An 18580-nucleotide genomic window follows, 5' to 3' on the forward strand; every position below is an offset into this window, starting at 1 on the left:
ACCTTTATCCAAAAACCAATCTTAATCTTAGAGTACATGCAAAATCAGGTCCAAACACATGCACAAAAAAATAAATTTTATAACTCATGAAATTCAAAGCCTAGTGAATGGTGAACCATGACTCTTACAAAGTTAAATTGAAACATATGAGCTTTCATACACTTGAAGCTCATCCTTGTGTTCACAAGGTTATCACCCGAGTTGAGGGCCTTCAAAGTCCACTCCTAGCTTCTTGGATGTTTCCTTTCTCCTTCAATCCTTGCTCCTTGAGTCTTTGCTCCTTTGTTTGCTCCTTAGCTTCTTGAGGATTTGGGGAATAGAACCTCCAAAGCTTCCAAAGTTGAAAACTTCTCAGCCTCCACACCAAAGTTGAATGACCTAGAAGAAGTTTTGTTGCTAGTAAAACTTTCCCTGAGTGGCATAATTGAAATTATGTAAACCTTTAGGCAAGGTTGGCGATCCCATGGTTATTGGGCTTATGTCCCTCTTTGTTTAAGTTGTCATAAAACCTAACCTTAACAGGTCTTATGGACCAAAGCCCATTAAGCCTCGAAAACCCGAAACTAATTTAAAGCCCAATTCGAACTTGTTCTTTAGAGTAATTAACTCGTTATTGATCTTAGCCATACTCAAGTAAACTATTTAATTGTTTACATGCATCTCATTTATATTTTTTCAATCTCATCCTTATATGGTGCATGATCCATTATGTTATAGTTAGCGAGATGATGATTGTAACTTTTACTTATTGATAGTGTATTAAAACTTTCTTTTAATTTTCCCTATGCTAAAGATTAGTGATTGTTTAAATTCAGGGCTTCCACAAATCATGAGTGACACCTAGCAATATGTCATGGCTACCCAATCTAAGTATAAGTGGTTTGAGAACGTATTCAGTTACAACTATAATGCAATATGGTCATTCTCTAATTCAATACTCTTGACCGCATTGTTTTTTTGATACTTTATTTCATGTCTACTATCTAATGTGATACTTCTCTATATGATTCTAGTGAATACAATTTGGAAAATATTTCCTAAATCATTTTCATGTGCTTTGGCCAAAGACTCCCAAAACATATCTCAAAGTATCTTAGGTCAAGGTTCTAAAAGACGCTATGTGCTAGTCGGGTAATGGACTGGGGCCTAGTGCCTAGGAGGACTAGACGAATTTAAGTAAATCTATTATATTTCATATAAATAAGTGTCTGTTTATACTTTATATATATATATATATATATATATATATATATATATAATTTCACCATAAACTACAAAATAGAACGACACAAATATTATGAAGTATTGGAACATAATGAAAATATGGGGAACAAGCCTATAATGCGTGTTCATTTAAGTATTCAACCAGTCTATTACAATTTATTGAAGAAAAAAAATTCAAAATGAAAGTTATCTATTTTCTGTTTAAGTAAGTTGCAATCTAGGTAGGTGTCTAGGCGGTCTAGGTGGGTGCCTCAATAGGTTTAGACGTCCCTTCTTAATTTTCAAACGCCTAGACATTAATCGGGATGGTGACCAGCTGCCTAGCGCCTAGGAAAGGCCTAGACGGCGCTAGGCGGAGATTTTTAGAACAGATGCAGCTTATGATTTCTTACAAGAAATGTATGTTAGAACTCTTTGTTGATCGTTGATCGTTGATCAGTGTACTCAACAACCTTTTGAGCACCTATGTGTTTGTCTTAGGTTCTAACACTAATGACTTGAGACAAGTTATACTCCCAATTGAGTGACACTACACATGTTAGCCTTAGCAGATTGTTAATGCCCAATTATCAATCCTATAGCTAGAACCATTTTGAGAATGAACATAAGAGAAAGATCTCATTGATCTAACATACTTATATCACTTGTCACTTAAGTTGATTACGTTCTTTGAATTCTATTATTGATTAAACACATAATACGTTAAGTAGTGATTAACAACAAACATTATTCTTCTTTTAAACTGGATAAGAGTACATAATAAGTATTCCGAAAACTATTACGTCAAATGAGTGTGGCTTTAAAGCATAATTCTAACAGTACTAAGACCTGTCGCGGAAAAGGGTGGTTGTATGTGAGTCCAAGTTCTTTTTTATGCTAATTAGATAACGTGCAAAAATGCCTTCTCTCAGGGATGTGGTTGCGACATTTTGAAAAACTGTTTCTCCAGTATCTCCCAACAGCCATTCTTCCTTGACACTGCAGTTAACAGATCCCTGGTTGATCAAGTGCCATTGACAAGGGAGGACATTTCAAGAGTCTCATACTCATGTACATCGTTAGCCTTTTTGGTCCTCAACATCTCAGATGGAAGAATAGTTAAGTTGGGATCGCTTCTAGGTATTAAGAATAGTAGCGCAATTGGAACAATTCTCAACAAACTCCGGATCAAAATGGCCATCCAAAGATTTTCGAACTGTGTCCGCGTAATATTCAAGATGTGGAGTAAGAGGCCTCCAGCCCAAGTAGATGACAGCATCCCTACATGATCAATGGACATCAGTAAAGCAAAGAAAGTACCTTCTATACCTGCAGGGCAGAGTTTGGAACTAAGTACAAGAAGAGGCATCCACTTCAAACGCCCAATCAACACAGAAACGCCTTCGTCAATGACAACAAAAAGATAATCTGGCAAACCAAATTTCAAGTTTATGCGCAACACCAATACCAAGTCTAGCATTCCTGAAGCACCATAGAGCAACTGAGTCCAGAACAGAACATCCCTGAAAGGGTAACTTTTTAAAAAATTCTGGTAGAGAAGGACCCCAAAAAGGGAACCAACAGCACCAATAGAGAATATGGATCCAACAACCTCCTGTAAGAAGCACATAAATAATGAGTTTGGATTTAGGCGCATCAGACCAAACAATTTCCGGCCACAAGAAATGCACTGGAATTATAGAAGCAGTTCCGGTTACCTTGGAGAAAGACGGACCCCCCTTTGCATCAGTGTACCAATAAAACATTCCTTCACGAACATTCAAGGCCAGAGCAAGTGACAAGTACATGTATAAGCAAGGCCTCCATACACTACCGCATTTTAATGTTGTCCACATAACCTTGCCAGCATCCAGTAACTTTACACTGACCTAAATTAAGATATTGGCACGAGCATCAGAGAAAGCAGGAACTAAAATGCACAAATAAAAAAGTAATCTCACCTGTTTATAAGCAAAGTTGCGCGCACGAGATTCTCGATGCATTATCCCAACCAAAATGACAAGCCCCGGAGGGATACTGAGCAACCCAAACACACCCTGTCATAGAAGTGCCAAACTTCCACCATTCAGAAAAGCAATTTCAGCTGATAAATTATCTAAGTGGATAAGGAAATTATACCAACATGAATCTTTTCAAATCAGACGACAGGTTGCAAAATTCAATTTCAAATCGACATGGTTCAATCGACAGGTTGCAAAATTCAATTTCAAATCAATGTTCTGTCTAATCTAACAGTATAATATGAATCTTTTCATATGAAACGAAGTTCATAAATGAAAATCTACATGAATGAATTAGAGTTTTTCAACCATATGACCACTGAAACTCATCCATTGATAGTTGACCAGATGAGAATTATATCATTTGAATGTTGGTAAATTCAAAATCCTCGGCAAGCCTACTATAGTAAAAATTGGAAAGGTATGCCTACACATGCCCAAAAATAAAAATATACGAAAAGATTGACAATGCCAGATGTTTTTATGTTGCAACTATAAGCGAAAGCATACCTTAGGGCCCACAAGGTGAACAAGAAACCCACTAAGTGAAAAACCCACCAGTGCCCCGACCGAAGAGCTCAGTCCACACAAGCTCTGCATGTCACCGGCAAGGGATGGATGTCGTATACTGTTCTGTGTAACACAGGCATCAATTGTTACATCGGCAATTGCAACTCCAGCACTCCCCGCCATCAGAGCCAGCAAGGACATTGTCAGATTTAAATTCTTGTCTAGTGATAACACAAGCATGGAGATCACCCCAAGTAAACCTGGAAAGACCAACAGAGACAGGAAAAATAAGGGAACAGCATTCAGGTAAAGGAGTATTTTCTAGTTTATAATCAGGTCATACTACTAAATGATATATAGTAAATTTCATCTTATACAGATTAAAATAGAAAAACAACAGCCAAGTTTCAAGGTGACTCTTGCAGACAAACTAATGCAGCATCAGATTACAAATACATATACAAAATGGAAGTCATGACTGTCACAGTTCATGAGATTTTAAAACTCAGCCAGAGATTACGATCGTTGGATTGTACAAACCAGCAGTTTCTCAATTTTACGAAAATTGATGTAGAATGGTCAATTCATGTATGTATGTATGTGGAACAAATAAATATATGTTTCGGTTCCACGTCCTCTTCTCCTGTGTCAAACTGTGGACTACTTTCCCTTCTACAAGTCATGGCATGTCTTCAACTTTGTTGGCATGTCCTTTTGTGCACACTCTACAGATGCTAAAGTTATCACATGAAAAGAAAATAAGGTAGTGCAATGTGGACTAAGGAGAGCCAGTCACTGCAGCTTCTAGGTATCACAAGAAACAGTTTGGAATCTGCTTAACTTAATTGCTGTGACGAAAGCATTTTCAAGGTAGATAAGGGATATCTAAGAATCCTCCTACTGAAACTCATATTTTTAATGTAAGTAAGAGAAGTTTCGAGGGGGAAACAAAACACCAGTCCTGAAAGCATTCCCTAAGGTCTAGCAGATATTCTATATAAAACCTTCTAGAGATAATTTTCAGTTTTGGACTATCCACAGCACTTAAAAAGGGATCCAGTCTCCAGATACAGGCTTTTTTTTTTGGTCTCTTTCAAAACTCAGATGATGTAGCTGAAAAAGAAAATGATCTGTGACAACATATAACAGAACGTCCTTATTAAATTGCTCAAATTATCCCGAAATAAATTTGAATATGATGCCAATCCAGACTATGCAAGGCCAAATTATCATGCCAATATTTTAAAAAACTAGAGTATGAGAGTCGAAATCAAGTAAATCAACGGTATAATTCCATAAAACATGCTATCACGGTAATCACACTTAAGTAACACAAACTTAAGCTTTAACCGTTAAACATGTTATGCGATATACATCTATCTTGATTTTGAAATGAACATCCCACCTGGAGTTCTGTATACAATAAAATATTATCTCCTTGCAGTGAGATTTTTCAAAGTAACTAATAATTTACTTTCAGAGAGGAAGAAAATGATCATTTTACCAGTTTCTGTTAAATTCAGCATTTCGGTATGAGGACAGACAACCATTAACAGTGGAATGTCAACTCATCTATGAATGCATATGTTGATGATTAAAATTTAAAGTCCAACTTTGTAAAACATCCTTCATGTACAAGTTGAACTTTGAATTTTATATTTAAGGTTAAACAAATGGCACATGCTGAAACTAAGTAAGTAGGTACCAGATTCATAGTACTATACATACATGCATGCATACATACATACATAGTTTCTGTTTAAACCTGCATGCCTGCCTACTGATCGTACGTCTGCACAAGGAAATGACCATTTGTTTGAAAATCAAACCAGTTATTAGAATGGGAGTCACTTAAAGAGAAAACTAATGGAGCCTACGACTGAAGGCATAAGATTGGATTTTTTCATTCGAACAGACAAGGAGTTTCAAATCTCGATTCCCTTTGTATGGAGGTCGAAGGTATGAGGTAGAGGTCTTACTTAACTGCAGCACAAAAGATTACCATCTGTACACCGTGCACACTTACAGGTGCAAAGATTGGTTGTTTACGTATCAAGTAATTTACAACATATATTGATCTTAAAACTAAAAAAATTGACAAGAATCAGTAGCCATTACGTATCAAATAAGCAACAACATATATTGATCTTTAAATAACATAACAATATGCCCTTTAATTCAATCAAAAACTAAAAGCAGCATCTGAAATATATAAACTCAAAAACATACATTTATGTAGAAAAATGAGTTGTATCATAATTTACCAGCAAAAACAAAGTATGGTTTTCGGCGGTAGCCAAGAACAGGAAGAGTGTCAGTGAGAAGGCCCCAGAAAGGCTTCACAATCCAAGGAATTTGGATGATCCCAAAGTAGACTTGTGCCTCAGAAGGCTGAACTTTCTGATCATCTTTCAAGTAATACTGTATGCTAATTCTACTCAGTCCCATGCTTAGACCCTGACTGATGCCGTACACAATCACCACACCCACCACAAAGCTCCACTGCAACTCGCTGCTCAGCATTCTGAACCAATTTATGGGTGTCCATAGCAAATCTCGGACACCCTTTACTGGAGTTTTCTGCTTTTGGTTCTCTGACTCAGGGTGAAGACTTTCTTTTTCATGTTCTTCTGCTTCCATTTCCATGGCTGATAATTTTGATTTTCCTTCAAAATTTGGGAACAATAAAACGCACCCAGTTGATATATCTTGGTTTGCTGAGGTGGGTTTGTTGATTTGGTTCTCAGAAGCTTCGTCTGCTTGACTTTGACTTAACTCCACAGTCGTACTCCGTCAGGGTGGGGGAAGGGGGAGGGGGAGGGGAGAAACCATATTGCTGGGCTCTTTGTCTTTTTCTCTTTTTTGGTTAAAGGCTCATTAGCTTTGATCCAAGCCCAATGGGAAATGGACATTCGTTTGTAGTTTCCTTTTGTTTTCACTTTAGTTAAAAGGTAGTGTTATTCACACACTTATTTTTTACTACTAACACACTCATTTCAATTTTTTGTCGTCAGATCAAATGAATTAAATAAAATCAATAGCCAAACATTAACAAGGATGTGTAAGAAGTAAAAATGAGTATGAATAGCATTATCGTGTTGAAAGATATTAGTATTTATGTTTATTGTAGTATTTGGGTTTTGTAAGTTTAGGAATTGGCCTAGCTCATCCGAGTTAGGATTTCTTAGGTTTAGTTCTCTATAAAAATAGCTTGTAATTGAGTTTGAGAATAAGTTAGTCACGATGTGGTCTCTTGAGATTTTGTAGTGTTTCAGCATTCTCGTTTGTTTAATAATATTCTTATTATTTTGTAATCTCGTTCGTCGCACACTCTAATATTTAACTTATCCTAGTTAAATTCGTCAACTAAGTTGAATTTTCATCCTTTTGTTTTACACGTCTTCTCATTCAGCAAGTAGCCACTGCATCTTCGATTCAAGCTCTTCTTCCTACACTTAGTGTAGCATAAAGAATGTGTTCATTTAGTGTCTTGACTTAATAGTTACTAAACTTTAGACAAATCAAAACTAAAGTAATCGATAACCAAAATTTTTTATAAACCAAAGTTACCGTAAATTGTGGAACCAAAAGTGCCAGTATGGATATTACCGAATAGCAAAATACCAATAGTTTTAGTTTTGCTAAGGGTCATTATCGATTTAAATTAACTAAAGGGTCCTGCACCCTGTTTTTTAAACCCAAATTGCAATCCCACTTCCCACCCTGAAGGTGCAAGTTTTTATGATTTTATGAATTACTTTCTGACTATTATGCTAGACTCAGTTTTATGGTTAACACTTGGCACAATATAGGTGAAACCATTTCTAAGAATATTGTTGTCAAGAAAATCCTTAGGTCTTTGGCTACTAGGTTTGACACAAAAGTGACCACAATTGAAGGGCATGGGAACTTAAACACCTATAAACATAAAGAGTTACTTGGGTCTTTAAAAGCTTAGGAATTGAAACGTCCTCCAGTCAAAAAAATCATAAGTGTTGCCTTTAAAGCAGTTCAGGAACATGAAGGGGGTAGTGGTGCTGGTGATGAAGAGCTTGGCTCTTCTCACTAAAAATTTCAAAATTTTCTGAAAAAGTCAAAGTTTAAAAAGTCATTATAAAAAAGGTAGTTCATGATCTAAAAATTCAGGTCTAAAGAATTCACTTACAAGATAAAATTTTAACTAGGAGATAATGTCATGAGTGTCAGGGTTATGGTCATTGTGCACATAAGTGTGCGAACACTGCCAAGAAGCAAAAAAAAAAAAAAAAAAAAAAAAAAAAAAAAAAAAAAAGTTAAAACTGCAATGAAAGTCATTTCGAGTGATAGTGAGTCCGATGTGATGAAGACGAAGTTGTTGCTGTTGTTGCTCAGGTTGAGTTGGTTAACCTAAGGACCTTTTCTTTTGACTCTTGAAGATTGTATAAATTTACTGTTGTCTCTGCTTCTTCTATGCCCAAAATGATATATTGATTTGGAGGAAAAAGGAGAATCTTTTTTTTTTATTTTTGTTTGCATGCTAGCTAGATCTTCAATTTCATTGCATGATTCTAATGAAAATCATATTATTGCTCTTGAAGGTGTACCTATTCAGAAACATTTGGCGAATAAATTTTCAAAACCTTTGGACAATATTCAATGTTCGATTCGAAAATTTTAGAAAATTAATTGGTGTGTGTTGCATTGACTAAATCATTTTGTAAATTTATGTCAAACATGCATCTCATCTGCATGTTCATGTCGATTAGGATAGTGCGAATTTTAGTTTGTTTCTTGCAACGGTTACACTGCTTATTGGTTTCAATCCCAGACTCAAGTATGTTGGCTGTTCTTGATTTTATTGAATGAGTTTCCTTTTATGTTAGCATTGAATATGTTTGATTATCATGAAAAACAACTGCACGCCATTTAGATGTAAATTTAAAGCATGATTTAAAAATTCATATGATCACTCAGTACTATGGTCTAGTGGTATCCCTCTTCACTTGAAAGTGAGAGGTCTTAGGTTCGAATCTCGTGGATGGCGAATTCAATACCAAATTAGACTACTCATTGTGTGGCTTTGCCGAACTCCCCCTCCCCTTAGTGTAAAAATATCGATGTACTAAAAAAAAAATTAAAATTCATATGTGAATCTAGCGATTTTATAAAATCCTTGTGATGTTTTGAGCCGATTAAACCATTATAAATAAATCAATCACATTTTTTTGTGTGTGTATGATCTCATATTTACTTGTACCTCTAGAACTTGCTTTAAACCTCTCGAACAGATATTGATTCATTTGATATCTTGAGGATGACAAAAGCATCTAGGACATACCACCATTACCATATTTTCCAATGTCCTAATATAATATTCCCTAGCAACCCCTTTGAGCCTCATTAGCTCTTTATTCTTGTAACTATACATGTCATTTTTAACCCCAAACCTTAAACACTCATCCTGCTCTATTCTTTAAAATTGGTAGAGTATGTTTTCTTTAAATTAGTTTTATGTTGCAAGATTTATGCTTGGGGTTATTTAAAAAAAAAAATAAAGGACAAAAGAAAAAGAAGAAGAAGGGGAGTGCACAAAAAGTTCAAATGTGGGAAAATGTTTGTGTGATTTTAGAGACAGCTTTTTTCTTAGATTGGGTCCAACAAAATAATTTTGATCCTTGTTTGAGAGATTTGTGTTCTTAATACGTTGCCAAATACTTCTACTTAATTATATGGACTACTGAATCACTGAATCTTTGTGTTATCTTTACCCCTTGTTTCTTTCACCTTCATCTTAGCCCCATTGCAACCCTAATTATAGACCTTTTGATTGAAGAAGTTGCTTGATATTGATAATGGGTTAGGTAGTCAAGCAAGCATATGTCGGCATGTTCTATGAGATCACTTAAATGAAACACTAGTATAACTCAAAAATTTATGTGTGCATGGGTGTACATCATGTGAGAAGCTTACTTGTTGCATATGATGATTTAAAGGAGCTTAGAATTACTTGAGATGGTTATTACACACATGAACTTTCAAGGAAAATCAAAAAGTAATTTGCTAAACACATGCGATGCTTATTCACTTTCTCTCTTGAATGTTCGCATATTATGGCTATGGGATGGGACTCCATTGCATATCATGTTTTGCTTGTTTACATTTTCATTTACTTAATTTGGCATAAAATTGCTAGATGGTGAAGTCATGTTGCCTATATCACATGATTATTTGTTTGTTGGAGTTTGACTTTGTGTTTTTGCAAATTAAGTGCTCTTTATTTTCATTGTAAGAACGATGCAGCTTGTGTTATTGTTGTTGAAATCAACACCACTTGGTGATGCTCTTCTTGTTATTATATTTTAACTTTGTGTTTTGTTACTACTTTTCATTTATTGTTTTATATTTTTGGATTTCCTTGACAAAAAGGGGAAGAAAGCATATTTTTTGTGTTTAGATTTTCTAACAAAAAGGGGGGAAGTAAGTGTTTGATATGGTTAAGAGGAGTTGTTACTTTGAAAGTGAGTATAATTTAATTTGTAGGATTGCAACATGGTTTTAATCATTGTTAGTTTGATTGATCTCACTTTGGTTATTGTTATTCAAATCTCATTTTATACTTCACTGGTATTTTGGATTTTTTGTGTGCGGGTTTCAATTCATGATCTATGATGGATAGGTTTAGGAGTCATTTTAATTGTTATTGGGGTTTTGTCTAGGAAATGCCAAAGGTGAGGTTGAAAGAGCAAGCTTTTGTGATTGGTTAATTTCCTAGACAAGGTAATGCATGTGTCTGTAATAGACTAGTGCTAAATTTTAGTGCCTAGGTTCGTGATATGAAAACTTGTACGTCAAGGAAAATCGAAGACAATATGATTTCGTGGATCACTTATGGTAAACGTGCATCATTTTAGGAAAATATATTAGTAGAGTGTGGTCAAATAAAATCCATTTATGATATCATCAACTTATTTTAGGGTTAAAGCATAAAATCAATTTACATAATTGTAGGCTGTTGATTTTGTTTCTCGCATCCAATATATACTGGTGGTTTTCCAACAGGTTTACTATCTTTGCCAACCATAGTTTTGTGCGAAGAAAAAGTTTAAGGCAAGGATCTTGCATGCTACGTTAGAAGAGAAATCCAAGTGAAACACTTTTTTCTAGCTATGATCATTCACATTTCCTTTCAAGAGGAGACAAAGAAAAGCAAGTACGAAAACTACAGGACAAGGTGAACTTTGAGTTTGTAAATTGTCTTATACGAGTCTTGTATATAGTCCCTGATTATATTCTGGCAATGTGTTCGTGGATTTTCTCCATCATGTGTGCCTTTGACCACGTTAAAGAAACTCTCGTGTGTTCATTGTATTTCATGATGTAAGAGTTTCTACATAAAATAACTTTTTATTTAATTGATAATCATATAAAGCAGAAGATATTACGCTTATAATTTCTAAGTTTCACGTTACTCTTACTCCATCCAAGAGACATGTCAGATACAAGGCATCCCACCGTAAACCAAATATTGTACCTTAGATTCAATGGGATTCAAGAATCCATTCTACAAAACATGGACAAGTGTTGTCTTATAGTGATTAGATTACATACACCTTGTTCGACCCCCTAAGCTTTCCGCAAAAATCTATATATATCTATGAGATCAAGTATGGAATTCCGATTACTCATTTTAAATTGAGTATTTGATTCCACCATTTTAATTTTCAATTTCTAAATCCGACCATGAATAATAATACAGTCGTTTTAATGTCCAAATGATTTTTTGTCAACAAAACTGTATGAAACTTTTGCACGTTGGTCCCGAGGCGGTTTCTCGATCCGACAATGCTACCTAATATCTTAACTTGTAGTAACTCAAGTATAAGAACAGATTGTGCTTGGTTAATTTGCAATGGCGGGATTACAGCCTCTATTTTCTTTTAGCACAACCATGTTTCAAACAATTTTGCTGATTTCTTGAAGAGATAGATTTTTGGTGGTTAACCATGATGAGTTCATTTAGCGCAATTACACCTGATGGGAAAACAAAACCGCAAAGTGAAGCATCACACACCAAGAAGTTTGCACCAATTAAAAGCTTTTTAATCTGTGTTGCATATATATTAATTGATGAACATGCAGATGCACAGAATGGTAGGACCAAAATGTGGACCGTCGATCCAGTCTACCCGTAAGTTAGTGCGACGATCCATAGAGGAGGAGTTTGACCATTTGTCAAAAATTGAGTTCCCTAAACTCTTAATTGATTTTTTTTACATAGACATCAGCCACCTACAAGTGCGGAGCTATATAATTAGGCGCCCTTGCTTTGTGGTCGCAATCTTAGGTTGTTGTTAACTTATTTATAGACAAAATCAAGTAGTCAATTGTAGTTAGTGTATAAGGCTATCTCCAATCTCAAAACTAAAATCTAAAAGTTATGAATTCGTACTCGGCCTAAAATGTGGTAGTGCAAACAATCAACAAAGTTAGAAGAGCCTAAATTATTATGAAGATTTAAAAAAAAAAATGAAAATGGTTATGTTAGGCTATCTTCAATGTAAATATTCAAAGTTTTAAGTTATATTTGACTCTAAATATGGCAGTATAATTTATTCCATGTCATATGCATACAGAGTCAAATTCAAATTTGAACTTTTAAATTTAGCGCATATAGGAGGATTGTGTCAAATTTAGAGTCAAGTATTGTTTTTCTCTATTAGAGAGATTAAGTGTCTAAGATTAAAGTTAAACTCAACTTTTAACTCTAAATTTCATGGTGTATTGGAGATAACGTTATAGATGATTAGTGCCTAACCTTATAGATGATTAGTGCCGACCAATTTGTATTGGCATTTGAAGAAAACTCTAGCATAAACCACCACGAGGTTGCTCAGTGGTTAGGGATGAATTTCAGGCCTGTATATTCCACATGGTGCGTCTTGGGTTCAATTCCTGACGTTGGTAGATCACACAATGGTGGAGACTAAAAGGTCTTTGTGAGTCTTCGTGTCTCCCAAAAATGTGGACTGCAGTGACGAAACCATCAGCTGGTCCCCTTTTAAAAAAAAAATAGAAGAAAACTCTGGCACAGAGAATCCATTTTAGGATAGAGTAATTACACAATAGTGATAATTATCAGTATAATGGATGATAGTGAAAATAAAAAAAAGAATTGATGAGGATAATCGAAGATGGAGGAAAAAACAAGATAATCACACAAACAAGAAGAGAGGCCAAAAAGGGAGTCAGTTTATAAGTTAATTAAGGGTGAATAAGCTCATGACTTGAGGCCTAATTACACACACACACACACATACACACATTTGCATGACATATAAATATAAATAGCATAGTGTATATATTATATAGGACAAAATGAAGAAAAAGTTCTTATCAATTTTCAGTTTTGACAAATAGCCCCAAAATAGAGTAAGTGAGGACAACAGGTAGGAGACTATAAGCGCTTGGAGACGGTCACAAAAATACCTGTGATCCAGCCGGCTCAACACCTTCTATTCTCCCATCCCCGTAAATTGTAAAACCCGCCCCAACCCCCCAACACCCCCCACCCCACCCCCCCTGTTCCAAGTTCCAATCCAATTTTCAATACAAACAGCAAATCCATAATTGCTATTTATTTTTCATTTCATTTATAAATTTTCGTGCCAAGAAAATCATACCATTTAATTAATTTTGTGCTCTCATCCTCCAATATATATTAGCACTAGTATATCATCCCTTCCTTCCTTCTCATTATATTAGATGACCTAGTCACGTCCCTCATCTCCCTCCCTCTCTTCTCTCCTTCTCTGTCTATTTTTCTCTCTTTGCTCTCTTTGGGTAAGAGAAAGCGAGAGAGAGCACGAGTTTAATGGCGAAAACCTCACAGAAAACGAAGAACAGTACTGCTGGAAGCACTAACAACAGCACCACCACCACAACCACCACTAGCAGTACTGCTACAACAACAACAACAAAAGGCAAGCGGACACGAAAAAGCGTTGGCCATGACTCTCCGCCCCAGCGGAGCTCCGTCTACCGTGGTGTCACGAGGTTATATCATATTCATGGATACATGTTAGTTAAATTAATTGTATAGTCTCTACCATTTTCTTGCCTTTTCTTGTTTGGAGTTAGCCGCCAGCTCTTGTTTCATTTCTGTTTTTAACTTAGGGTAATATATCACTGATCAGTGTTGATGTTTTTGAATTTAGGCATCGATGGACGGGTCGATTCGAAGCTCATTTGTGGGACAAGAATTGCTGGAATGAGTCGCAGAACAAGAAAGGAAGACAAGGTTCTTCATTAATCTCTTCTTTCCTTGATTTGGTTTTTAATTCTTTTCTCCTTAATTCTTTTTTTGTTTTGGGGTTAACAATTTTCCTTTTCTTGTGTTTTTGGTTTCTTGGTGGCGATGATGATATTGATGGAATTAATCCCAACTCAAATGCAGTCTATCTAGGTCTGTCCCCTTTTGAAAACAAGTTAATTTTCATATTTTTTTTTATTACTGCGTCATTTTAATTCATAATTTGATTTATTGGTTGGGCAAGAAATGGATCAATTTAATTATACGTGGGATATTTCATTTTTCTTAGGGGCATATGATGACGAAGAAGCTGCTGGACGTGCTTATGACTTGGCAGCATTAAAGTACTGGGGACGAGATACAGTCCTCAATTTCCCAGTATATTTTTTACCTTACTAAAACTGGATGGTGGATCGATCCATCTCTGGACTTGGATCAAAAATAATTTTTTAATTAATTTGTGATGTCATTAACATATATATGAAATGGTATGTATCCACCTTAATTCTACATCTTTGATTAATTGTTGTAGGTATCCACTTATCAAGAAGAGATCATAGAAATGGAGAGCCAGTCGAAAGAAGAATACATTGGATCATTGCGAAGGTGATAATTAATTAAACTTGTATCTCGTATCTACTTTGATAAATATATATAATAGAGCTTTTAAATTTTTATTAATTAACAGGAAAAGTAGTGGATTTTCTCGCGGGGTTTCAAAGTATAGAGGCGTGGCAAGGTGCTTATATTTAGTTAATTTTCATTAGTTTTTTTTTACAAGCGATAAGATAATTTTATTAAATTCATCTTAACTATTGAGACGTGTGATTCAAACTTAGATGCATATAGTAGAACACCTTATTTTAACTAACTTGATTAAATTTATATATTTTAATTCCACGATTATTGCTTTAACGAAATGATACTAAAATAATTAAATGCAAGTCTATACATTTCATAAAAAGTTGAGATGTGGCTGTCACAATGACACAATCTATATGCATATAATTCAAAGTTACCAAAAAGTTGACATGTGGCCGTCACAATCTATACGCATGTAGGGAGATATTGTACAACTGACTTTATACTTCGTAGAGATATATTTGGTTTTTAATTTCTTTGATGTAATTCATTTTTGCAGACACCATCAAAATGGAAGATGGGAAGCTCGAATTGGCAGAGTATATGGAAACAAATACCTTTACCTTGGAACCTACGGTAATTCCCACTTTTTACCATTTAATGTTTTTACTACAAGTGATATTATCATTAAAAATTATATTAAACTAAAAAAAAAAAAAAAAAAAAAAAGAGTAAAATTTGAATACAGTGATTTGAAGAGGAACGTTATATCCGTTTAGGGCAATACACCACTGCTTTACAGTTTTGAATTCAAGTCTTCAGCGATAAATATGTTATTATTTTTTTTCAAATGTCAATTAGAAATATATAGAATATTTGTTAATAAAAAAAGCCAAGAAAGCAAGATCTTTGGTTTGCCAAAATAACTTAACAAAGAATCTTTTTCTTTAACTTGTGGGTTAACCTAATTGGATTTGGATCCCATCCGGATCCAAATTATGAGAATCCTAAGAATTCTATCATCTTAACCGTTCATTGTGTATCGTATTGTCAAAAATCATTTGACTTTTTTTATTTAAAATTAAACACAGATAATACCGATGAAAACTAGTCGCAAAATATACAATGACCGGCTAAGATATAGAAATGCTTAGAACTCCCATAAAATGAATCCGGAAACGACCCTCTTTCAACCTAAATCTGGTTACAAGTTTAAAATGCCACGTGGAAAGATGCGACTCCTCACACGTCATTGGTGTACTTCCAACTACTAACACCAAAGAAGTAGAGTTATGTAATTGAAAAATCTTTTCCTCATGAATTCCTAATAAAAAAACAACACAGGTGATCCAAGATAATAGGATAAAGAAAACAATGAAAATTACGCAATCAAAACCATTTAGTTGGTACGTAGATCACCTAACCTGAACTGCCCATGCACCTATTCAAGATTTTTATTCATATTTTTTCGAAAATAATTTCCAGATCTTTCCACCAAAATTTGCTAGCAAATTAAATTTTTCTATTTATTATAGCTTTGTTTTTATTATTGCTTTGTTTGTATCTCACACCATTATAAAGATGTATGAGAAGTAAAAATAAATGTACGTGTAGATAGCACACCCTTTCTTATGTATGTACAACCTTTGAATTTTATTGTTTAATCTCTATATTTTGGCAGCTACACAAGAAGAAGCAGCCATAGCATATGACATGGCAGCAATAGAATACCGTGGACTTAATGCCGTTACAAACTTTGATCTTAGCCGTTACATCAAGTCTCTGTGCCCAGATAATACAAACGGGCCTAACGACGCTCAACAAAACCCTAACGGTGACCTCCATCAAATGCAAAACCCTAATGGTGTCCTCAATCAAATGCACAACCCTGACTGTAAACCAGAACTGGAGATCATGCCTGACCACATGAGTTCGAGTAGCGCTAGTCAGTCAGCCGTAGTTTTGCCACGGTCAGAAAATGGTTCATCGGCGTCATCCGCACCAGGGCTCTTGCTACAATCTCCTAAGTTTAAAGAAATGCTAGAGAGATCCTCTGTTACTGAATGCTCTCCAACTCGTTCAGAGCCGGAAATACGTAGACGCATTTTTCCTGATGACATTCAAACGTATTTTGATTGCCAAGGCTTGAACAGCTTTGCGGAAGTAGACGACATTATTTTTGGTGACTTACGATCGTTTACTTCACCTGTTTTTCACTGTGAACTCGATGTATGAAGATGATCCGCAAAGAAAGTGGAAGACGTATACTATTATAGAATGAGATGAGTTTTATTTGGATGTTCCTGTGAATATGGAGGGACATCGTGTTCACTGACACAGAAGAAGACGGTAACTTTGAAAGTTTGCTAATTGTTGTTGTTTATTGGTTGATTTTCATGTAGATGGGAGTAGAAATTCATTTACCACATATTTTCCTAATAAGATAAGTTCAAAAGTTGGCATTTAAGGGCTATTTAATTCATTTCTATTCTATATTATACCTGCATGTTGTGGTAGAAGTTTTAGCCATTTTCAGACGAAAACTTACACAACAATCAACAAATAACACCTTTGATGGTCAAAGAGATTACGGCTTATGTGCGTAGCAAAAACTTACTAAAAGTTGGTGGAGATGAGGTATTTATAAGGAGGTGGCCAACGATAGGGATACACGTGGCTACATTCGATTGACTAAGATGAGTCATCCGTAGGATGGATGTGAAAAGAATAATCTCAAAGATATTAATTGTTAAATAATATATTGGGATTATCTTGGAAATTTCCTTGATTGGATATGATTGGAATTTTTGCATGTTTAAGTTGATCTTCGATTAGGAGAATCTTAAAGGTGGATTTGGTAATTAATCCTATCTTTAGTGCCTTGACTTTCCTCCTTGCCATGAGTAGGGAGCTTGATGATTTCGTAGTGAGCTGCTCTAGCCTATAGGGATGTTGGACTACACGTGGGAAAAGATTCAAGTGTCGTCTTCAGAATTTTTGAAATTATATTTTGCTCCACACGTATCTTTCATATGTATAATGGGTGCACCTACATTAATGAACAAAACATTCATTCTTTGAAACTACTATGTTTCTTGTTCGACATGCACTGGATAACCGATTCAAATGTTTTACTACAAAACATTTTTGTATACATTTTGGTGTGAATTCGATCTCACTGATCCTCCTTCTTCTAATAATTAACAGTTTATGTCATTAATATCCGTGTGTCTATGAGAAAAACTCACTTCTCTGTGTGATCTTATTGTCCCTCAATAGGGCCCAATGTGCGGCCGAATAGTAACATGGGGGGTATTTCAGGGAAAGGGATCCTCTCCAGATCCCTTTCTAATCCACCAATTTCGGAGATCCAGACCATTGAAATTTAATACAACTGCTAAAGTTATTATAACTTTTAAAGTGGGCCCCTATTTGTAGTTGTTGGATCAAATTTCAATTATCTGAATTTCCAAACTTGGTGGATTAGAAGGAAGGGAGCCGGAGAGGATCCCTTTCCTTATTTCAGGTCGTTAGTAGTTGGCAGCTGCCAATAAATTTTTTTCTTAATGAGTTGATGGTAAACCCTTGACACAAAAAAGTTTGATGGCGAACACATATGACTAACTGGGTGGGAGGTTTGTCACATGTGTGTAGAGAGAGAGAGAGAGAGAGGAAATCTTTAGGGGGCGTTTGTTGCGCCGGACTATCTCGGACTGGATTAGCTTCAAGGACTAAGCTGGACTGGCTTAGACTAGACTAAACTGGACTAACTTAGTGAAGCGTTTGGTGCAGTATTGGACTAAGAAGCTGGATAACAACAAATTATAATATTATATTATTTAATATATAAATTATTAATATTTTATTATGATCTTATCTTTTTCTTCATTTTTTCCTACCATTTCCTCGTTAAATTGGATGAAGTTAGCATCGCCAAAAAAATCATCACCATCCCTGGATCGAGATCTTAGCTTTG

At 35.2% G+C, this 18580-nt stretch overlaps 2 protein-coding genes across 2 annotated transcripts; one reads left to right on the plus strand and one right to left on the minus strand.

Moving 5' to 3' along the window:
• Positions 1-1659: 1659 nt before the first annotated feature.
• LOC137739966 (probable folate-biopterin transporter 3) lies at positions 1660-6512 on the minus strand. The gene is made up of 5 exons (XM_068479723.1): positions 5999-6512; positions 3735-3994; positions 3165-3260; positions 2922-3092; positions 1660-2818 (listed from the first exon to the last, which is right to left on the minus strand). The coding sequence occupies exons 1-5, from the start codon at positions 6378-6380 to the stop codon at positions 2228-2230; spliced, it is 1500 nt and encodes a 499-aa protein (XP_068335824.1). The 5' UTR covers positions 6381-6512; the 3' UTR covers positions 1660-2227.
• Positions 6513-13336: 6824 nt separating this feature from the next.
• On the plus strand, positions 13337-17017 carry LOC137740985 (AP2-like ethylene-responsive transcription factor At1g16060). Its single transcript, XM_068480794.1, has 8 exons — positions 13337-13766; positions 13928-14010; positions 14167-14175; positions 14312-14400; positions 14555-14628; positions 14711-14761; positions 15164-15240; positions 16286-17017. The coding sequence occupies exons 1-8, from the start codon at positions 13585-13587 to the stop codon at positions 16837-16839; spliced, it is 1119 nt and encodes a 372-aa protein (XP_068336895.1). The 5' UTR covers positions 13337-13584; the 3' UTR covers positions 16840-17017.
• Positions 17018-18580: the final 1563 nt, after the last annotated feature.

This window comes from Pyrus communis, chromosome 7 (assembly GCF_963583255.1).
Source record: "Pyrus communis chromosome 7, drPyrComm1.1, whole genome shotgun sequence".
Lineage (NCBI taxonomy): Eukaryota > Viridiplantae > Streptophyta > Magnoliopsida > Rosales > Rosaceae > Pyrus > Pyrus communis.